Source organism: Gobio gobio, assembly GCF_949357685.1.
Source record: "Gobio gobio genome assembly, contig: scaffold_160, whole genome shotgun sequence".
Classification (NCBI taxonomy): Eukaryota; Metazoa; Chordata; class Actinopteri; order Cypriniformes; family Gobionidae; genus Gobio; species Gobio gobio.
Genome location: NW_027645701.1, coordinates 1 through 24,120, shown reverse-complemented (window position 1 = coordinate 24,120; position 24,120 = coordinate 1). Strand labels below are relative to the sequence as shown.

At 37.8% G+C, this 24,120-nt stretch overlaps 2 protein-coding genes across 2 annotated transcripts; one reads left to right on the top strand and one right to left on the bottom strand.

Moving 5' to 3' along the window:
• Nucleotides 1-1,173: 1,173 nt before the first annotated feature.
• LOC307122405 (uncharacterized protein) lies at nt 1,174-3,041 on the bottom strand. The gene is made up of 4 exons (XM_079846391.1): nt 2,673-3,041; nt 2,500-2,593; nt 2,337-2,424; nt 1,174-2,258 (listed from the first exon to the last, which is right to left on the bottom strand). The coding sequence occupies exons 1-4, from the start codon at nt 2,710-2,712 to the stop codon at nt 1,566-1,568; spliced, it is 915 nt and encodes a 304-aa protein (XP_079702517.1). The 5' UTR covers nt 2,713-3,041; the 3' UTR covers nt 1,174-1,565.
• Nucleotides 3,042-7,609: 4,568 nt separating this feature from the next.
• LOC307122406 (plasma membrane calcium-transporting ATPase 2-like) lies at nt 7,610-22,008 on the top strand (the record flags this gene model as incomplete). The annotated part of the gene is made up of 6 exons (XM_079846392.1): nt 7,610-8,211; nt 11,593-12,007; nt 16,209-16,406; nt 20,611-20,868; nt 21,520-21,645; nt 21,772-22,008. Coding segments are annotated over exons 2-6 (1,009 nt in total), but the record flags the coding sequence as incomplete, so codon positions are not given.
• Nucleotides 22,009-24,120: the final 2,112 nt, after the last annotated feature.

Sequence of the window (24,120 nt, the reverse complement as noted above, 5' to 3'; positions counted from 1 at the left end):
CACAATGCCAGTAAATTAATCATAATTCATTGATTCACACTATAATTCTTTATCTTTTTGATTTTCCTATTCTATAAAAACCTACTGCTTTTATACGTTTAGAAGTTCTTCCAGGTTTGTGGAATTGCACACACAGACCAACCACTAGTCATGTGACTGTCACTGAAAACTGAGACCCACACAGCATTTGATCTGTGGATTTACAGTCATCACTTCATGAAGTGTTTTCTCAATATTGCAACATTGCATATCTAATCAACTCCTGGCGAATATATTTATTACTATTTGAATTATCACTCAGTGAGTCATTTAACCATGTATTACTATATATGGAATGCATTAAAATGTACAAATTCACGTCATATTTCATATTTATATGCAATCCAGGGATTGCCCAACTTTTTTGTCATTGAACCTCTTTGACCTAATAATATATTTATTTAATTACATGATAGATTTTCATTAAACACACAAACCCATGCAGTTTCATCACAAACCCCAGTCTGGGAGACCATGACGTAATTTAATATTTAATGCACTTCATGTTGTTGATAACAACGAATGGAATATATTTTCTTTCTCTTTGTATTTTTATTTCAATATGGTACAAGATTATCCTGTTCATCAAAGTGAAAAACGAGTTAGGTCAAAAGTAATCGATAAGTAATCAAAAAGTAGTCCGATTATCTTAATTTAAATGTGCAATGTAATGAACTAAGTTACTAATCTTTGTCATGTAATTTGGAATCAGTATACAATTAGTAAATAATCTACTCACTGTCAATAGTAAGATTTCTCTGAAAGAATTAAGAGTTGATAAACAGTTGGATCAAAGTCTAAATGCTTTTATTTTATATTTTTATATTGAAAATAACTTAAAAACAGTGAGACCGAGCCTAGTTATTACACTTAGTCCAGTGTATATATTTTTTTAGTATAGGTTTATTTTTGAACACCACAAATTTTTTTTATACATTTAAAAGCCTTACCGTTCATTGAAAAAACAGTTGTCACAATGGAACCTGTCATTAAAAAGCTTTTTATACTTTTTTAACAAACTTTTAGTAGTAAAGTTATAATCAATTTAATCTAAATTTACCAGGTAATCTACAAAACTAGCACAACCTAACCCTCCCTTGCACATCTGAATGAAAACAGTGGACCGTGAATCTTGGGTTTTGACATTTATTGTATGGCACAAACGGTATACATTACTTACAGACACTGTTGTATTACATTATATCAGAAATAAAGCATCACATTCACCATTTACAAATAATTAAATAAATCTCAAAAACATTTTAGTGTAGGGGTCCTTGAGCACCTTGCCAATGTATGTGGTAAGTGAACTCCACTCTATGAGTAGACTGTATGTTTGACAAATGTAACTGATTTAGGAGTGAAAAAAATTATAATAATTTTAATATCGACAAAAATGAGGTTTTTAAATGTCTCTTCAGATGGCAAAGACAAGAACCCAAGGAGTGTCCAGATATCCCATAAGCTCACAGAACTCGTTGCAATATCCGTTTTTCCCTGAGGTTTGTCTTATTCTCAGAGTTGCTTCACATTTTTTCAATCACCCTTTCAAGTAAGAATATTAATTTCTCTCTGTTCTTTTCATGAGGACAGTCCAGTCCATTGCATGCTGAACTGCTTCCAATGTGATTTGTGAAATCCGTCGACTTTCTGTCTCTTTCAAGGGCCGCTCTGTCCCTGACCAAAGCGTCTCTGTCTTTCTGCAATCGGGCTCTGTCCTGTTCCAAAGACGCCTTGTCTCTGTTAACCGCAGCTTTGTCCTTCTCTACCTGAGCTTTGTCCCGCTGAAGAGCCGCTCTTTCCCGTTCCGCAAGGGCCCTTTCCCGCTCTAGAAGGGCTTTTTCTCTGTCCAGGCCTCCGAGCTCTTTCTCTAGAAGCTGTCTATCTCTTTGAAGTTTGGTTCTCATGATGTCCAGTGAATGACCCTCTGCTGTCTGTTTGCCTGTTTGCATTTCTTGCTTAACCAGATGCTGTTTGGAGGCTTGTGGCACATTCACCGAAGTTCCTTCTTCTTCCAGAAACTCCAATATTTCCCCTCCGACTTTGATCTGGCGTAACCTCTTACTCGGATGAGGAGTATGAACATTGTCAGCTTCTGATGTGATCACTTGCTGGCTGATCTTTTCTTCAAACTCTTCACTCAGAGCATCATCCATGAGATTGAACCATTTCCAGCAGGTGGGGTTCTTCTCCACTCCGGTGGGAGGATATTTTGCATCCTTAAAATCGAAATGGTAAATCCATTAAACTGTTGAATACGTTGGCGTTTGAAAAACACAATTGAAAATGAGACCAACCTTATATCTTGCTTTCAGGTTTTCCCACTTTTTGGCAATCTGCTCAGTTGTCATCTTTTCCTCAAGCCCCATTTCTCTGAGTATTGCACTGGGAGAAAAAAATAATCATAATAATACATTTTAATCAGAATACAGGCTCAGCTCAAATTCTAACAAATCGCACCTCCAGGCTGTTTTTGACGAATTTTTCCTCCCATCAAAAAGCGCTGAGTTGCTCGACCGCAGCTGTATCAGTTTTGTGATATCCTCAGTGGACACTAGTGCACATAAAACAGCCAGTTACTTAGCTTTATGCTCACATTACTAATTCGTTTCGGGCAAAAACGAAAGACTTACTTTTATAGATGAGTTTAGCGCTGGTCGACGCCGATTCCATATTTTATATCACTTCGTAAAACAGATTTCTAGGGCCCTTAATAGTGCACGTTGGCAGTGTGCTTCTGTTAACATTCCCTCCCAGGGAAAATGGCGCCGTACGAGCACATCCTGGATAGGCTGCCTACTAAGGGCCCTTATTTTGAAGGAGTGGATGTGCGTCCTTGGTGTGCTTATAATTGCTTCTCGAAATGCAAATTCTAGTTTGACCTAAGCAGAATTACTACATGTGATTAAAATATTAAACTCAATCGCGCATTAACGAGCTCTTTATATGGCCACTGACTAGGCTAGAAAAGACCACCAAATCAAAGAAAGGAAATAAACATTAAACGGGGCGTGGCTTATTGGACCGGAGGTCGTCTCTAATATGTATAAATAATATTTGTTAGCTCTTCTTCTGTGTATTTTTCAATTTAAAGACTAATGAAGTCTTTATTTAGTTTTAAATTCTTGTCGTACGGTATCATACGGTATTTAATTGGTCTATTCCGAACAGCGCTGAGAAAATAACAGGCATCTCAAGACAATACAATCATGTGACAGTTATTACTCTTCTCAGCGATGATTAGAATTGACCAATCAAAGTAGTTTGTGTATAACAGATGAATATTTTTTAATTCATCTAAAAACGGGATTGTGGGTCAGTTTTGCACGCCAAGTGTGAATAAATTAATATATTTAACAAATTTACAGAACTAATGTATCCAGTAACGTCGTGAGATTTGTGAATACATGTGTGAAGTTGCGGTTCTCAGCCATGCGCCACCTGGAGGAAGACAACTTTTGTCCCATAGAAAAAATAACCAACATTTTCCATCAAATGGTGAAGGTGACAAATCAACGAGGTGAGCAGGTGAAAGTTATGTTTAGGATATGAAAAAGTACATCTGTTCCAAAAGAATTGAAGAATAGCCTATTTGTGTCATTATATCATGTATAACATGTCTATCACTCTAATGAAGGCACGTTGTGAGATGGGTTAATGTGCATGGTTACACACCTCCACATCAGATTTACTTATACTCATAAAATAAGTACAGTATATGTATAAGTAAACAGCTGCTATTATCCTATCCAGATCTTCATGTAGCATGTTTCAACTAATGCACTTGTCCTTTACTGCTAAATGATTAATAATAGAGGGGGACTCCTTCCCTAATGAAGAATCAGTCAACAAGTCATGTCAGGATGGAGTGTCAACATACAATTCATCAACTAATTGGACAAGAGAGATGTGACCTAGTTGATGCTTAGATCTGCCCAGCAGCTAGTGCATAAAACTTTCAGATGCATTTAAAAGGCAGGAAAGTGTGTAAATATGACATGCCATTTGTGCCAACAACAAAAAAAGAAAAGAAAGTTGATTGCTTTGTACAATGCATTTGTCTATGTCTATTGTAACCTGCATTGACATTCCACGACCCGACAAGCGCCTAGTCACCATCTTCAATCAGAGGAAACAAGCTATGGCAGACGAAGTGTCTGTCGGCGTCTGGTGGTACAGTGTGAATTGGCCTATAGTTCTTACGTTTCATCTTCATGCTCCGTCATAATGTTTATAGTTTTAGGGTGCTTTCACACGTGGTTCGATTGCCTGGTCTGAACCCGCATTCGATTGCTCCCCCCTTCCCCAGCCAGTCACAGTGATTTTGCCAAGACATAAAGACATGTTCCTAGATCAACATCTTTGGTTGATCCTGGAACAACAGCACTGTCCGAAAACATAGTGCTAACCCTACCCCTAAACCTAACGCTACCCATAACTTATCCCTAAAATCAGAGGGAAATGATAGGTGAATAAGAATGGTGTAGAAGCCCCTAACTCTTCTTTTAAAGGGATAGTTCACCCAAAAATGTAAATATTGTCATCATTTACTCTCTCTCAAGTTGTTCCAAACCTGTATGAATTTCTTCCTCTGAACACAAAGGAAGATATTTGGAAGAATTTTTGTAACCAAGCAGATCTCGACTACCATAGTATTTTCCATAGTAATTTTAGTATTTACCATAGTAACTTGAGTGTGACTAAATGATGACAGAATTTTTACTGTTGGGTGAACTATCCCTTTAAGCCTAATCTGTAAGCATATTCCTCAAATTTGATTGGTTGATTATAATGTTCATGTTCTGCTTGGTAAAATCACGTTCACCCCCAAAAAACACCCCGACAGATTTTGTTTTTGGCTGTAATTTGATCAAAGCAGCCTTCCATAAACAACATAAACAAAGAACATACACTTCAGCATATACTAATTTTTCTTAAGTACACAAAAACATGGACCAATGTATAGTAAAAAGCAGTTGACTTCTTTCTGGCACATATTGAACCTCATACAGAAGTGGAACGGGCAAAACTCTGTTCCATCGATATATTGCCCACTCTACTTTATCGCATTGATAACGAAATGCTTTTTACATCATCAGTTCAGTCATGTGAAAGGGTGTCCTTTGTTGTCCAGCATGGAGCAAGGGGGCTAATCTCTGTGCATATGTCCTTAAAAGCACTGATGCTGTTTTCCTCTTAAATTATTAAGCTTCTTCAGCGGCTTTAAACCATTGAGAGAAGATTAGTGAGGTTTTTCTATGACGGTGTGTTTGTGCGTGCGCGTGTGTACACATGAAGTGTGTAAGGTTGATGGTGTGTTTGTGCCGTCTACGTTCTGTTTATGCAAGGATTCAATATCTCAATGTGAGCACTCCAACAGAGACTAATCGATCCAACGGTGCCAATTAAACCTCAAGCCCTTGTCTTTCAGAATCACATTGGCTCTTATGTCAAGTGTTGCATCTGTCACTCAAACGATCCAAAATGGCCATTTTGTACTTCAAATCAACATCTGTATCAGATACGGATGCGTATTTAGCATGTTTAGGTGTATAATTACGATTTTATAAGCGCATGTATGTGTTATGTGCATTTGAGAGAGTTTTTGACATGCACTGTATTGTAATTTCCCGCTATGTGAATCTGTGTCTCTCTAATCCAGCAGTCTGTATCCTGTGTTGGGGAAGAAGAGGGGGTTGTATGTGTCTCTGTAATCTTGCTATGTCTGTGTGGAACTATGTTGGTAATCCTGCTGTGTGGTGTGTGTGTGTGTGTGTGTGTGTGTGTGTGTGTGTGTGTGTGTGTGTGTGTGTGTGTGTGTGTGTGTGTGTGTGTGTGTGTGTGTGTGTGTGTGTGTGTGTGTGTGTGTGTGTGTGTGTGTGTGTGTGTGTGTGTGTGTGTGTGTGTGTGTGTGTGTGCATGTATGTGTTCGCTCGAGTGTGTGTCTTCAATGTAATCCTATGACAGTGAGCATTTGTGCACGTGTATGGTCGTCAATGTTAAAGCATACATGCCTTGAGTGTTTAGCTCCATTTTACACCGTATGGCCGGCTGCACCGGCACACACTCGACTCCACGTGTGGGCAGGGTTTGACATCATCAGCCGTCATTGCGGCACAGAGGTGATACGGGAGGGCAGGGCCTGGATCAGGAAAGACATTTGGCTTGATCTCTAATTTACCAGAGGCGTGGCTGGGGGAGGGGAACGACTGGTTTGGAATGACAAACTGGAATTAGGATGAAGATAGTAAGTAGTCTCAGATCAACTGTTACAACTTTTAACCATTATGGAGAAATCTAAAAATATGGTCTCATGTTGCAGATATTGTGGGTTTAAAAAATGGGAATGTGTTTTAATCCGGATGTTGAAGAGGTCAGCAGTGGGTCTTCACTTGTGAAAAAGAAGTACTTCATCATAAACTTATAGAAATAATATACTTTAAATGAATATAAGAGAAAAACTGAATGTGATGTTTTAGGACACTTAACTGCAAAAAATATATATTTTTTTATTTTAAGGTGTACATGTTACAGTGTAATTACATGTACTTACTATAGGGTTAGGGTTAGGATTGGGGTTTGGTTTAGGGTTAGTTACATGTACGGTAATTATGCTTAATTTATAGGCTAGTTATTACTACAGTAACTACGTGTTACATGTAACAAAGACACTAAAATAAATTGTTTCCAAATTTTTTGACCCATACATCTTTGTATGTCATTTCATAATTACTTCTTACATTTAAAATACACCTACACCTAATTATTATCAATCTACTTCACATCTGCCTTGGTATGTTAGTCAACACATCGAAATATGTGTACTTCTTTTGAATGACAAAAGATTATAAACTGTACTTTAAAGTTAAATGTTTAATTTGACATCATTACATAAGTGCACATTTTAAAACTGTGCTTGAAGGCATAGTTCACCCAAAAATAAAATTCTTGTCATCATTTACTCACCCTCACGTTATTCCAAGCATGTATTTCTATGTTCTCCTGAACACAAAATAAGATATTTTGAAGAATGTTGGTAACCAAACAGTTGATGGACCCCATTGACTTCCATAGTATTTTACCCCCTTACAATGGAAGTCAATGTGATCCATCAACAGTTCCACATATTCTAAAAAAATATCTTATTTTGTGTTCAGCACAAGAAAGAAATTCAAGTTTGGAACAACCTATGGGTGAGTAAATGATGACAGAGTTTTCATTTTGAGTGAACTATCGCTTTAAATGTGTTAAGAAACATGATACTGTCTTTAAGTAGCCCACACCTAAGTGGCATTTTATTTGATTCATATTCTGCATTTTTTTAGCCTACGTTTAAGTTTTGAAGTAGGCTACACAACAAGTGCACATTACATTCAAATAAGCACAATTATTTTTCACCATGGGTTGATATCTATAGGTGGTGGTGGTAGGGATGGATGCTCAGTCAAACCTGAGCTAGTTGTGCAGCGGGTTTAGCGATGGAGCCCGCGTCGCGAGAGTAGCGGATAGGCAGTACTATTTATAGCAAATCCTGTTTAAGCGAGGTCATGCTCTCTACCGTCCCTGAGACAGAGCAGTGGAGTTAAACGCTCGCGTGACAGCGTACGAGAAGCATCGCCTGCGCTTTTAGTTCATCGTTCCAAACAAAAAAACACATCCCAAGAGGCTATTTAGCATTATAAATAGCCTATCACAGGGGATTGTTTATTTTTGCTAATATGGTGGGACCACATCCAAACTAATCGTCTGAAAAAACGATTATTTTATAAATATTATTCTTTAATAGCTCCACAAACTATAGACAAAAATATTCTGAATTTAAATATTAGATGTGGCTAAATAGTGGAGCTAAAGCCTTCAATAAGATAATAATGTGTAAATCTCTACTATGGCGCTCCTCTTGTTGCTAATAATAATACACCAGATTTATCATGTCCATCACATCGCCCTATCTTTGCTGGTTGCTGGTGATGACAGCTGTTTCAACAAGGGATGACACCTGTACCTGGGACAAGCGCTGGCCAATGGGAGTCTGCGTTAAATCCCGAGCCGTGCCTCTGACGTAAATCTTCCACAGACTCCAACGCGGTGGGCGGGGCGTTACGGCTCGAGTTGTAGATCCACTGCGCGAGACTACTGATGCCAAGTGGAACTGACGCGCACCAGTTCAAAGTGAGTACACATGTATGCAATGAAAATGCAATATTATACAGTATTTAAAAGGATTGTTTCTTATGTTACTGTAGGGAAATGACATGTTTATCAAGTGGTTAGAGATTAGAGCCTATGCTTGAAGTTATTCTAATATTTTAGCTTGTGGAAATCGCGTCGTTTTGCATGCTTTTTATAATTTCCTCCTTATTTGCCTAAATGTTCTGCTTTATACCTTCTGACAGCATTTTCTTTATGAAAATGCATTACTGTTCCTTCTCTTTCTAAATATTCCACCAGACATTATGCAAGGAAGAATTTTTTTTTTCTTCCCCCAGATGAATCTATTTTAAAACAGTTATACATTTTAGATACTTAAGCCTATTTTTGATAGAGTTCGCGTGCATCAGTCGAATCATTTCTAAATGAGAACTGTGATTAAGTGACTGCTGCTGCTTCACGTGCTTTCGGAATAATCTTAAATAGTTTCCTGGTTGAAAAAAATTGGACGCCCTCTAGTCAAAATGTGATTGCAATGAGATCGTAATCACGACTAGTATTCCTAGTAAACTTCATGCTCATAAAGCCCTTGCAACACAGGGATCATAATATGGGCCCATTAATGTGCGCGCAATGCTGTTTGTGTCGCCAGGAGGATTTTGCATGGCACAATGACTTAATAATCATAATAACTACCTTGCATCATGCTTTCTGCTTTGGGGGCCATGTGAGCTTTATATGTTTGATTTGTCTTCAGGTCATTTCATGATTATAGGTCAAAAGTAGAATGTCATAATGCCTACATTTTATCCAGTGAGGGTGTAGTTAGTCACAACAAAATGCTGTAACACTTTATTTTAAGATGACGCACGTTACTACATGTACTTACTAGTAATAACAGTAAAGCATGCGTAAATACAAGTAACTAACCCTAAACCGAACCCTAACTCTATTAATTAATATTACTCAGTAGGACTTATTTGAGTAATTACAATGTAACTACGTCAACTTAAAATAAAGTGTAACCCAAAATGTTGATGGGGTCTCACAATATGTACAACGCAGCAACGTTTTTGTTTAAGTAACCACAAAGTTAAAACATTAAAAGACAGAAAATGCTGACGCTAAAGCGAACAGGAGGTGATAACCATAGCAACAGTATATCTGCTCGAGCGGTTTCCTCACGACTGACCGTTCGAAAGGGAACGTTCGTCCCATCTTATTTCGTTTTATTATTACACATGTATCACACACATGCAAAAACCCGTGAGTATTTTGGTTTAAAAGTTCTTGAAGTTAGCTAACTGTTAACAAAAGACTACCTGGGTGCACGACAAACATCGACCGTTTAAACATCCGCTTTAAATAGTTTATTTTATGACTATTTAAAACACTAGTTATTCGTGTTCCTGACATAAGCATAAATATGGAAGAGCCATTGCTAACATGTAGCCATTGTGCCTCTCTAGGCTACAACGTGTATTATGATAGAGTTATTTGAAAGCACAAGTTATTTCTCTATTGGAAAAATAAGTATTCTGCCAAGGTATTATGTGATGTTTGATGTCATACAGCAAAAATATACAACACTGAATATAGCGAAAGTCCTGTAAAACAACAAGATGTTCCAGTCAAATGCTCATCCATTAACACTTCTCACTTATTCCCTTCATCTAGACAGTAATATTCCATATCTGACTTCCAGAGCATGATGTGAGCATGACTCACACTTCTCATTCACAGCATGGATAAATATGGATTTTCAGCTTTCCTGTCACAGTCAGAAAGGTTCACAGACACATTCTTTCCGTTTATTTTTGAGAGCATTTAGTTTGGCACATTGAAAAAGACGATACTGTGTGTGGACACTCTTTATAAAAGATTTTATAATCTTTTTTATATATATTACAATACCAGTTTGGACCTCACATAAAATGATTGTGTATAAAACCTCTAATAGTAACCTTCAAGCTATTCTTTCAGCCTTCTTTATGAAATTCCTTATTTGTGATTCAAATAAATGTACCAAATACAAGCTTTTTTTTAATACAGAAGAGCAACTCTTGTGCTCCAGGCTCTTTCCGGCTTTCTCAGAAGTCTGAATGAACTGAGGGTACTATCTAAGAATGAGTAAATGTGTTTGTCTGTGTTCAACAGCGCATACTCTTCCATATATACAGCAGCCGTGCTTCACTACTGCCACAGATTGACTAATTAGATTAAGCAAGAAGCTTTCCTAAGATAATCATTCAGCAAGCCATTTCCTCTAATGGAGACTGTGCTCCTCAAGACTCTCCACTGAAGGTCAAATAATTTGATGAAGTAAAGGAGATTTTTTGGCATGTCGCTTTGTAATACAGACTTTTGTGTTGTTTTGGGTAATTGTATGTGACAGCGAGTCGCACAGTCTCTGGAATCAGTGCCATCTGACTGGCTGGTCGAGGTGCTGCATTTGTCTCATTGTTGCAGGAATGTATACGTAAAACAAATCTGTGAGTATATTCTTTTCTTATCTGTTTAATGATAATGAATTGAAGTACTGCAGGTCGACTATCACGGTGTGTTTTAGTTTGGTGCTTCTGCAATTGAATTATTTCAGTCGTTTGATTGGCAAGGTTGTATTATGTTGTTTTCTTCTAGCTATAAGTTCGGAAATAAAAGACTTATTTGGCACAGATAAAAAGTGAAGATAAAACTCCAGTTGTGTTGCGAACAAACATTTAATGTCTGAAGAAATATGAGATGTTTTAAAGTCTTAAAACTGTCAATTTATTCAAGATAACCAGAACGTATTGTGTCGTCCATGACCTTTGAGAGGGTTTTAGATGTCTCTCCAAAACAGCCTTTGAATCCTAACATAATTAGACTTCATTGCTGATGTGCAGTGAAATTTTTGTTCATTTGTTTGTTTGTTCAGTCCAGAGTTATTATGGTTAACTAAACTATTTACGAAATATTAATGAAAACCATAATAAGACTAAAATAACACTGGTTTGATCATCTGTTGCCTCAGTTTACTCTCTAAAACATTATTTCCCACTGTCTGTCTCTGTGAGTCATGTCTATTGTTTTTGGCAGGTCTCTTCTAGACGAGATGCCAGTTTTATGTAACAGAACTAATTTTAGCATTCCGATCTTTAAGCAGACGTAACGGATCTTTCCACTGAAGGGTCATTACAAAAGCCTACTGTCACTTTGCATACCTATCAACATTATCTTTAACAGTGACACATGGTTTGAAGTGACTTCCTTTGTTGATTGACAGTGGCATCACTTGATCTGGCAGTTGTGACAGGACACAAATAATCACATTTTATTTGGCTTCAAGTGCTAAATGTTCACAAACGCTGACATGGGAATGATAGGGCATGTAATGACCTTGCTTTTGGTTTTTGTTTTTAGATGTAACTTGGTGCACATGATGATTTGACCTTCAGTGACTCCAATCAAACCAAGATGAGAGAAGATACACCTGAAAATCAAGTGCAAATGGCATTCGAATTACACCTGGTTTGTCATCAGAAGAGTCGATTTTTGCATCCCTAAGGAAATAAGTCTGGATATTGTCACCGCTTGCCCAAGGGGAAGCCACTTCTCCTCCGTTTTTTGGTTGGCTTCTGCGGGACCATGGCCAGAAACTCATTCCGCGGGTCGAAGTACAAGGCAGAGGCCAATCATGATGGAGAGTTTGGCTGCTCACTCAAAGAGCTACGCTCTCTCATGGAACTCAGAGGGCCAGATGGATTACAAAAGATTCAGGAGTGCTATGGAGATGTTCAAGGACTCTGCTCCAGGTTAAAAACATCACCAATAGAGGGTAAATATTTCTATTGCTTCCAATGCACTCATTGACAATGATATGCACTGATATTTTCTTTTTTATTATTACTAAAACAAGCCCACTTTGTGAAAACTGGAAAATTTACTGCAATTCAAATTAAAATCAATTGGTTAAATATTTTGTTGAGTTAAAGTAATGGAAAAACATGTTGTCATGACTACAATTAAATATCCAATATCAACTGATACAGTAGCCTGACAAGCCAGACCCACATCAAGATGTTTAGTTTGGAAACTCACCATTGACAGGGCTCAATCTGAGGGGCGGGATAAATGGTTGTCTGTCAAATTCCCTCAGCACGCGATTGGATAGCACCACAACCAACCGAGGCGGAGCTAACGTTAGTTGATAGATTAAACTCCGAATACATCTTCCTTTCTTACGAATGACTTCAGTGCCGTTCTTTGTTCTTTCCTCAAAGAAAAGCTTAACTCCAAGTCTTCCAGAGTAGCGGCCAAAACCGATTTGAAAGACGCTGATCGTCAGCTTCTTTGTTTACCTGTAACACCAAGAACCTCCGCAACTCCGCTCCGTCATTATGTTTTAAACGTCATTAAGGGTTAGTTCACCCAAAAATGAAAATTCTGTCATTAATTACTCTGACGGGTTCGACACCCGTCAGACCTCCGTTCATCTTCGGAACAGAAATTAAGATATTTTAGTTGAAATCTGATGCCTCTGAAAGTCCTCCATTGGCTCAATGGTACTCTACACTCTCAAGACCCTTAAAAGTTACCAAAGACGTCGTTACAAAGTCCATCTCACTACAGTGGTTCTAAAATAACTTTATGAATCGGCGACAATAGTTTTTGTGCGCAAAAAAACCCTAAATAACGACTTACATAGTGATGACGATTTCAAAACAAAGCATCATGAAGCTTCGAAGCGTTATGAATCACTGAGTTGATTCAGCGGTTTGAATCGCCAAATTTCAGCAGTTTGGCGGTTTGACACGCGATCCGAATCATCATTCGGCTCAAATATATTATCTTAATTTCTGTTCCGAAGATGAACGGAGGTCTGACGGGTGTCGAACGACATGAGGGTAAGTAATTAATGACAGAATTTTCATTTTTGGGTGAACTAACCCTTTAAGCCCGCCCACCGACTCTTCACACGCTGTGATTGGCCTGACCAGAGTTTGGGTTTTCCAGCTCTGAGGTCTACCGAGAGTTGCTAGACTACACTTGCGGCAAAATTAATTTTCTGCCGCTAGGGTGCGTCTAGATTTCTAGGCTACTGATACAGATCAATTAAAAAAATCTCTAATATCGTCCGGTTACCGATATGGTACCGATATATCATGCATACCTAGAAAAAACATAACTTTCAGCTCTGCTGAGCCACAGGTCTCATTCAGCCAAATAATTTAGTGAGCAAAGGTTGAATGTTCAGACTTCACAAGGGTTGACCGATGACCTCTCACCATTTCGCCCTTGAGCAAGGCATTTAACCTCTTCCAGGAAGATTGTCTCTGTAACAAGTGTACTGTAATCGCTTTGGATAAATGCGTCAGCTAAATAACTAATTAGCAATTAGACGTTTCAAACATCTTTTTTCCATTTGCTTGTGTGCGTAGCGTTCTAGCTTTTATCCAGGACCATATGGCTTCATCAAGGACAATATTTTAGCTTTTAAGACTCTCTCAGCATCTCCTTTGGACGATGGAGCAAAAATGGAGCCCATAATGAGGTACATCCACATGCTCCAGGTAAAAGTTTGTGCCTTTAAAAGGCAGTTAAAGGCACAAACCCCTTTATGCAGTCAGTTGCTAATCATGTAGTTTACTCCGATATATTAAATTCTTTCACACCAAGAACGATAACTATAAAGTTAACAATAAAGATATAGTTCTAAAAATCATTTCAAATAAAAAGAATAGCAGATTATTACTCTAGTCTAAAGAGTCCACATAACAACTGTAATGATAATGGCACAGAGAAATTATATAGTTGGAATCACTTATAGAACTTTTTTTTTCCAGCTGATTAATGATTAAAACATTGACAGCCAATCAGAATCCATCCTGCTTTCAACCAATACAAATGTATTAAGCATTCACAATGCATTACGTACATTATTTTGTTTTCATTACATAGAAAAGGAAACATCACTATAATAGCCAACAAACTTCAGTTATTAGCATTAGTTAACATGAACTAACAATGAAAATACATTTATTAATCTTATAAAAAATCAAAAGTTTTATCGTTTCTTAATATTATTTAATGGGCAATGAACATTTGTATTTTTACTTAAAGTTTACAGCGACACTGTAACAAATGCATCGCTCATTGTTAGTCAATGTTAGTTTATGCATTAACTAACATTTACCAATGGGACCTTATTGTAAAGTGTTAATGATATTTGAAACTATTGACAGCCCTGATATTTTTTGTCATTATTTCTGTTTTCTAAGTGCCCCTGGTGAGGAATCAAAGCTATAATGAATAACACATTTTTTTTAAAAACGTTTTATTAATCTGCCGTAGATCACTTGTAGCTAAATCTCAGTTATTATGTGTCAGTCAGTTAAAAGATGTTTAACCACTGGACATTATTGCCTTTCTTACTTAGCAAGTGGCATCTGGCATGACACTTAATCGTCATGGTTATCAAAATGTCATCTTGGATTTTCCATTTCCTCTTTTTGGAACTCTCCTCTTTTTTATTCATCTCCTTCTGTGCTTCTAGTTTAGACCAATCCGTCTACATATTATTTCAGCAAACTCAACTCCAATCATTTGTCTAACACCATGATAAGCTTGATAATTCCAGTGAAATATGTTTACACACTACTCTTGTGATTCTTTTATTCAAGAATTTTATGTGCATTATAAATACACAGTCTGTTTGTTTTGAAAGACTCTCTTGTATTTGATCTTTGAGTATTGGTTTATTAAGTCCGATTTATCTTGTCATCCGTCTATATTTTCCGGTTCGATTTGCACTGGCTTACCGCTCTGTGCTGACATATTTAGCTTTGTCATGAGCCATAACACAGTTGTAGTTGTGACAGGTGGGACCGGCTCAATTTACCTCATGTAATCCCACTCACCTCAAACCGAGGCAGGCTCTTCATTGCTCCGCTTCACTCTAATCTCACTGGCCGCTGCTCTGTTCCATGGGGTTTACATTCATTTTTGCCCTTGCCAACAGTGGGTAAACCTTTGAGGGGGCAGAGGAATAGCGTTTTGCAATGGAGCAAGGGAAGGAAGAGAGGGATTACACTGTGTTAGTGTTCAGGCTGTGCTCTTGCTTGCGTAGCGGGTAGAAATCTTGATATTTTTCAGAATCCAACAAAACAAAACAAAAACCATCTCCAAATCCAATACAATTTAGAACTAGAATAAGTCCAAATTTGAGGATTGACTATTCACTCAACTTGATCCATCTGTCATTTTTCAAAATGTGTTTTTAAATGTACAATTGCAAACTCGGTACATATTATCCTCGTTCAGAATGTCAGTTCAAATCTGATTTTTGTGCATATCCCATTGAAATCCGATCAGATTTAGCAAGTGTGAAATGCAAAAAATCACATGAAATGCTATTTTTACAAGTCTATTTTGAGCTACATTCATATGTGGTTTGAAATACTATTCAAATTCTGGAAATCCCTTTCAGTCTGACTGCTCTGGACAGATTTTGCATGGTTTATGTGACTTTCTCACCCCACGTAAAATGTAAACTTCAGATGTTGTTATAGGAAACATGTTGAAAGTCGCTGCAGAAACAAGGTTGTGTTGTTGCAAAGTCCCAGAAAAGTAAAAAATGACAGTATAAGTGACATGTTTTGAGACCGACAGAGATGACAGCCCGGAATAAAGCCACGCATACCAGCCACCTACGTTTCTGCCGTTTTTGTAAAAAAGACAACATCTGAATGGCAAACCACTCCATGATGTGGTTGTTGTTTTTTGGCATATACCTACCATTGAAACCGATGCAGATATTCTGGAAAACGAAAGAGCAGCTTGGGACACAAATCGGATATGAACAGTTGCGATCGTACACAATGTGGACAATTTTAGATCAGATTGTTACAATATTTGTTGTGGTTGTTTGCTCTTGAAATCCAGCTTTATAGCATAATATTTTTATTATCTATATACCATAATGTTTTCTGTAATAGTAATGCAATAGTCATTTGATTCTGCTCTTTCTCTTTGTCTAGGATTAAGTGGTAATTCTGATGACATTGCAAGAAGAAAAGAAGAATTTGGAAAGAATTTTATACCACCTAAAAAGCCCAAAACATTCCTTCAGTTGGTGTGGGAAGCATTGCAGGATGTGACTCTAATTATTTTGGAAGTTGCAGCCATAATATCCTTAGGCCTTTCCTTCTATAAACCTCCTGATGGCGAGAGAGAATGTGAGTATCATAGGGCTTTTAAGCTTGCTATGAATAATATGCCGCTGTTTCTCTTGCTCAGTGGTACTCTGGAATAACAATTAATTTGAAATTGTAACATGGCCTGAAGGTGTCGTAGTGCTATTATGTATTCAACTCAACTAGGGCTTCTGGTTTTAGCAAAAAATATCTTCAAAAATAGCAATACTTTTTCCTGAGCCCTGCTCTGAATTTAGCAGTAAAATCCTGCATACCCTGCTGAAAAATCCAGCATAAATTCCATTTTGGTCCAGGCTGGTTTATGTTATGTTCTCAAGAAAAGAAGAAGAGCTGGTGTAACTGGTCCACCAGGACTCCCGCTTCCCATTCTGGTGTTATCATGCAAAACAATCCTTATATTGGTGAATAGCAATGCTGGATTTTCAAGGGCATTCTTTACTTACAAACAAGGTGCAAAATTGACACTTGAAATTGCCATGGGCCAGATTTACTAAACAGGGCAAATTAATGTAAAAGTTCTGCAGGTGATTTACTGACACAGATTCAGCAAGATCATTTACACAATGACCAACACAGTGTATCAAGAGCAGTGCAACTTCGCATAGGCTTGCAAACAAGCAGAGCTGAAGATAATCTGGGGCGTGAGATCTACTAACAGACAAAGAATGGTTTAAAACATGCTTTTTTGGGAGGGCGTTAAACAATCTTGCAAATACCAGTAAATTGACTTCCACAAACCTTAGTAAATCATGTTGCATGATTCATTTAAATACTCCTCCCAAAAAAGGAAATAAAGTCCTACAAATGCATATGCAATGAGGTTAGGCGCAAACATAACTGTCCACACCTTTTCATTGCTAATTTTTCACTGCGTGTTTTTAGTAAATCCTGACAGTAGTTTTTAACGCCAAAAGAGAGTTTGTACTGGCGCAAGCTGTTAGTAAATCTGGCCCCAAGTACATTGCATTATTTCTATTTGGAAAAACGTGTCAGTATAAATTATTTTCTTGCCAAGTCAATGTGTCATTTGCTGCATCATCATTCAAGATGAGTCAGTCTCTCAATGTTAAATTTGGACCCTGCTTATACTGCACATGCACTAAAGTACCTGAAATAATCTGTTAAAGGGATAGATCACCCAAAAATGAAAATCACCCCATGATTTACTCACCCTCAAGCCATTCTAGGTCTATATGACATTCTTCTTTCAGACGAATACAATCTGAGTTATATTTAAAAAATGTCCCTGCTAAAAACTGCATCTATCCATTATAAAAATAATCCACACGGCTCCGGGGGGTTAATAAAGGCTTTCTGAAGTGAAGCGATGCACTTGTGTAAGAAAAATATCCATATTTAACATGTTATAAAGTAAAATATCTAGCTTCCCGTGGACCGCTTTCCGTATTCAACTTCAAAAAGTGTAACCGGCGATGAATACGGAAGGCAGTCTGGTCTTTATTAAAGGATTAGTTCCCTTCAAAATGAAAATTTCCTGATAATTTACTATTCAGTCAAAAAGAAATTACGTTTTTTGACGAAAACATTCCAGGATTTTTCTCCACATAATGCACTTCTCTGGCAACCAACGGGTTGAAGGTCCAAATCGATGCAGTTTCAAAGCGCTTTGAATGATTTTAGAAGCTCTGCACGTTTCCAGACGAGGAATAGGGTCTTAAGCCGCGTTTCCACCGAAATTACCCGGAACTATTTGTACCAGGAACTTTGTTCCCAGGAACTTTTTCTCCCCCAGACCTGCTACAATCTGCGTTTCCACCGCGGTCTAAAGTACCGGGGAGATTAGGCAAATTAGTCCGGTGACGTGGCAATGCGCGCGACTGCTTCTCCCAGTCACCGACGGACATGAATCACTTTTGCGCGATACAGTCTGCAACAATAACAAGTGGAGGAGATGCAAGCAGCGCTGCTTTTGCATACACATTACCAACACTGCTTATTTAAACGTGCACTTTCACCTGCTTTGACCATTTTAATGCAAAATGGGATGATGGGCAATCCAAAATCTGAATGTGTTGTAATAGCTCAATTCCAAAACAAAATATTTTCTATAAAAGGATAATGAGGTTTCAGTCATTCATGACAGATGTGTGAAAAGTTAATTGAATGAAAACAATAGACTGAATTAAGCGGTTGAAAGATTAGGTACTAGACTGCAAGTATTTTATTTTTTATCACAATAACATCTCTTAACATTCACAAAAAAAAAAAGTCACATGAGTCACATGACAAAAAGTCCCGGTTAGCATCCTCCATGTCCCTCAGTGCATCAAGAAAGTCACAGTCCCTTTTCCTTTTCTCTAAGTAGAAAAATTGCACTGAAACACATGGAAATTAATACACAAGGCAACCATGAAACAATAGAAACCATCAATTAATTATTTAAAGTGTTTTCACTACAAATAATGAACAATTGTTTGCCCAGCTTGAACAATGCCCAGTGTGCCATTTTTATCATGGGCAATTTAAGTTTACAATTAAAAACAACAAAACTACTCAAAACCATTAAGGATTACACATCAGTTTTTAAATATATACACATTTTTGTCAGCTTTATACCTCTGCGTGTGTGTGTTTCGGCAGGAGACACGGGGTTAACGTACTGGTGACCGCGGGGGAAAACACGCTGGTCTCCGTTGCCTGCAATTCATCAGGGCCACTCGTTACACCTGGAAAAGCACGTTGAAAAAAGTTACTGCAACGTGTTTAAACACTGCAACGAGTTTAATAGATGATACCAAGATGAGATATTTACCTTCAACCCACTCGGATTCCTGGATGGTTTCCAACAACGCACTAGCCGAGTCTTTCGTTACCGCTGTACCAGAAAAGGACGGTCTGTGTCCCAACAATACGCCGGTCGGAACCGCTCCGGTTGTTATCCTTTAATTTCTTGTAATCTTGACTTAATTTCTTCAACTTCTCTCTGCACTGTTTTCCAGTGTGACTGGAACCGAGTCGATATCTTCAGGTAACGATACCTTTCCATTGCGGGTCGCCGTTTCCAGTTCCCGCTGGATGTCCTCCTCCGCTTATATGCTCAATAAAGCCTGAGCCTCGTCGTCGGTCCATCGGTCGAATTTTTTGTTGAACTCCATTGTTGCAAAGAAAATATTTACTGAACGCAGAACCCACGAAACCCACCTCGCAAAAGACTTGTAAATATGGCGGTGGAAAAAAAAATGCTCAACCAATCAGCATCTTCAGCGCCCAAGTCCCACCCCCGAAAGTTCGCGAACTTTTCAAAAGTACCACCTCGCAAGCAGGGCCGTTTGGAGGGGGAAATATTTACCCGGAACTTCATTTAGACCCTGGTTCCTGCGGTCGAAACACACCGAGTTCCCCCCCAAAGTTCCTGGTTCCGGGGTAAAGTTCCTGCGGTGGAAACGCGGCTTTATTTAGCAAAACGATAATTTTCAACAAAAAATACTTTTTAACCTAAATTGCTCATTTTGCACTGCTCTGCGGCCCTCCGCGGATTACGTAATCACGTTGGAAAGGTCACGCTAGATGTGAGGAGAAGTACCTCCCCTGTGTTTACAAAGCGCATCAAGCCCTTCGAAACCATTTGAAACTGCATTGATTTGGACCTTCAACCCGTTGGTTGCCATAGAAGTGCATTATGTGGAGAAAATTCCTGGAATGTTTTCCTCAAAAAACTTAGTTTCTTTTCGACTGAAGAAAGAAAGACACAAACACCTTGGATGAGATGGGGGTGAGTAAATTATCAGGACATTTTTTTATTTTGAAGGGAACTAATCCTTTAACCCCCAGAGCCATATGGGTTACTTTTATAATGGATGGATGCACTTTTTGGGCATCAAATGTTGGGCTGCCATTCACTGCCATTATAAAGCTTGGAAGAGCCAGGACATTTTCTAATATAAATCCAATTGTATTCATCTGAAAAAAGAATACACCTGAGTAAATTATGGGATAATTTTTATTTTACATTGTCACATGATCCTTCAGAAATCATTCTGATATGCTGATTGGCTTTATTATTAGCCTTTATTTGATCAATAAATCTTTTGTAACATTATAACAGTCTTAACTGTCACAACTGAATTTAAGTTCTGCTGAATAAAACTATTATTTTATTGCAAACAAATCTTGCTGACCCCAACCATTTGAAAGGTTGTGTGCATATACATATTTCTGGTTGCCATAGTAGCTATTTCTTACAGTTTCTTTCACATTGGTGCAGACTGTGGTAGGGCGGCTGGAGGAGCTGAGGACGAAGGTGAGGCAGATGCGGGCTGGATTGAGGGTGCTGCCATCCTCTTGTCCGTCGTTTGTGTGGTTCTTGTCACGGCTTTCAACGACTGGAGCAAAGAAAAACAATTCCGTGGACTGCAGAGCCGCATCGAACAAGAACAGAGGTTTACTGTGCTCCGAGGCGGTCAAGTCATTCAGATTCCTGTATCTGAGATTGTGGTTGGAGACATCGCACAAGTAAAATATGGTAAAATGATGGTCTCCCTTGAGATTCAAAACTCTTTTTAGTATATTGGACAATTAAGATCGAGTCATTATTTACTCAACCATTGTGTTGCTTTAAACTCATACGCTGTTAGATTAAAAAATGTTGTGTGTGGTTATACAGCTCTTGCCATAGAGTAACAGTTTATGATCACCATATCTGTCAAGCTTCAAAAAAAGGACATGTTAAAAGTGCTAGATGGATGATTCAAGGGAAGTCAAGATTATCATCAGTAAATGACTTCAATTTTGGTTTGATTTGCGCACAGACCGCACAGAGTCTGTTTTTTTATGAATTATTTTTGTGGTTCTTTTATGGGCCTTTTTTGAGCTTAATAATGATGGTATGAACTGTTGTTGTATGGAAAAGCACCGTTTGAAGAAAAAAAAAAGCTGCATACTGTTTGGAACAACATGAGGATGACAAAAAGACAAAATCATCTTTTTTGGATGAACTATTCCTTTAAAAAGTAATTTTAAAGTATTTAAAATACAGATTTTTTGCATTAGTCTGTTTTCTGTTCTTGTTTTTTGGTTGGTATTGACCTTGCTCGATTAAAACCTCTCTTGGCTTGCAATGCAAACATCTGTCTGTTGTGTCTCAGACAACACCATCTGTCCTTTCTGCTTGCAGGTGACCTCCTTCCTGCTGATGGTGTACTAATCCAAGGCAACGATCTAAAAATTGATGAGAGCTCCCTCACTGGAGAGTCAGACCATGTAAAAAAAACTCTGGACAAAGACCCCATGCTTCTTTCAGGTTTTTCCTCTGCTTTTCTTGAAGTGACAAGAATCGTAAAACTCAAAAAGGTCAAGACTGATGCAGTTTTGCCATTGCAATACTTAGATACCTGGTTACATGACCATTTTTACCCTGTTTGCTCAGGCACGCATGTGATGGAGGGCTCCGGAAAAGTTCTGGTCACTGCTGTCGGGGTGAACTCTCAGACGGGAATCATCTTCACTCTGCTCGGAGGCGGAGATGATGATGATGATGATGACGATGAGGAGAAAAAAGAAGAGAAGGAGAGGAAAAGGAGGGAGAAGGAGGAGAAAAAGAGGGAGAAGGAGGAGAAAAAGAAAGAAAAAGAGAGGAAGAAGAAGGAGAAAGAAAAAAAGAAAAGTATGTTGGTCAAGATGAGTTTCTGAAATACATTTCCAAAATAATGAGTCATTTTGGCCAGGAACTGTGTAGATACATAATTTTAACCTTTATCCCTCCCTCGCAATCCTCTAGTGGGTCATTATACTTTTAACTTTTTTTGATTAATTATAACTTTTTTTTTTGTCCAGAAAACTTATATCATTTCTTTTTCTATTTTTTAAAGCAATTTTTTGGGAGATTATTATTTTTATTTTTTTATTTACATTTAAATGACTAGATTTGATAAATAAATAATATAATTTAAGCACATTCTTCACATTCTTTCAAATTAAATTAAAAATAACTCCAATACATGCAATAACCAGCTCAAAATACCTCACATTGGGTCAATTTGGGTGTCTCTGCCGACCTCTTGTAGAAAAAAAAATATTGAATGACTTTTGATGGCCTTATAGCTTTATATGGATCAAATGAGCTGTTCTGCTGGGTCCTAAAGTCAGTTCTCGAGTCAGTTCTTTATCTCTTCAGTATGCATTCAGATACACATGTAGATATTATTTTTTTTTAAATTGTAAAGTTTCAGCATTTTTAATTTTGAGCATTTTTTTTTACTAAAGATTTCCTCGCATTCCATTCCTAAGGGGGTCAAACTGACCCGCGAGGGAAGGATTTGTTACTATTTTTTATAACCACATAAACTCCAATCATTTTTTTGTGTGTTCGTGGTCAAAAATTTCAAAAGGAGTTTCGGGTCAAAAAGACCCGAGAGGAGGAGGATTAAACATACATGACTAAAATCTCATATCATCTCCAAATGATCTGTATCTATAAATATCACAAATATGTGATCCATCTCACTTTTCAACAGACAAAAAGCCAGATGCAACAGATAAAAAGAAAGGTGTGTATCAACAGATATGCTGTAGTCGTATATCATAGCATTTCCTTTAGATCAGTGGTTCTCAACTGGTGGTCTGTTCTGTTCTGATGGGTTGTGGAGTTTAACAACAGGGAAAAACACTGCTAAATGCAAAAAATAAAATGTGACTAAACATTTAATCAGGCATTGCTTCCTATATCTTTTGTTGTTGATCAATCAAACCAATGAAACAGGGTTTTTTTGGGTGCAAATCTGCCACTTGGATAAATCTTGTCAAATTAGATCAATGACGTGACCTCATTGTCACAAAGTCATTTTGCTGGGCCTATGCAGTGATAATATTAACAAGTTTTAATGTTTGATATTAAGGACATTTTTGTTACTTTTGTATGACAAAACCAGTTGAGAACCACTACAGGAATATTAGCTACAGGAAGTAGCAGTCAGTGACATAGTTCAGTCAGTAGTTGCTCTTTTGCAGTAAGAAGACTGATTTGATTAGCAGTAAGAAGATTAGGGCCTTTGGCCGTACAGCTCTACTTTTTCTTCGTGTCCAAATATAAACACATAAAGGCAGACACATACTGTAGATCTCCACAGTAAACAATGTGTCACAGTTTCCACAAAGATGTTAAAGGGATAGTTTCAGAAATGAAAATTACCCCATGATTTACTCTCCCTCAAGCCGTCCTAGGTGTATATGACATTCTTCTTTCAGACGAAAGCAATCGGAGGTATATTAAAATATGTCCTGGCTCTTCCAAGCTTTATAATGGCAGTAAATTGCAGCCCCAAATTTGAAGCCCAAAGAAGTGCATCCATCCATTTTAAAAGTAATCCACACAGCTCCAGGGGTTAATAAAGGCCTTCTGAAGTGAATAGATGAGTTTTAGTAAGAAAAATATCCATATTTAACATGTTATAAAGTAAAATAACTAGCTTCCAGCATTCCGCCTTCTATATTCATCTTATGAAAAAAGCGTAACTGGCACGATGATGACTTCAGACATAGTGTAAGTGTTTTGAACTGTGAGAGGCATTACACTTTTTTCATAAGTTGAATACAGAAGGTGGTCCGCTGGAAGTTAGATATTTTACTTTATAAAGTTTTAAATATGGATTTTTTCTGACACAAACCCATCGATTCACTTCAGAAGGCCTTTATTAACCCCTCTGGAGACGTATGGGATACTTTTATAGTGGATGGATGCGCTTTTTTAGTCTTCAAATTTTGGGCTCCTATTTACTGC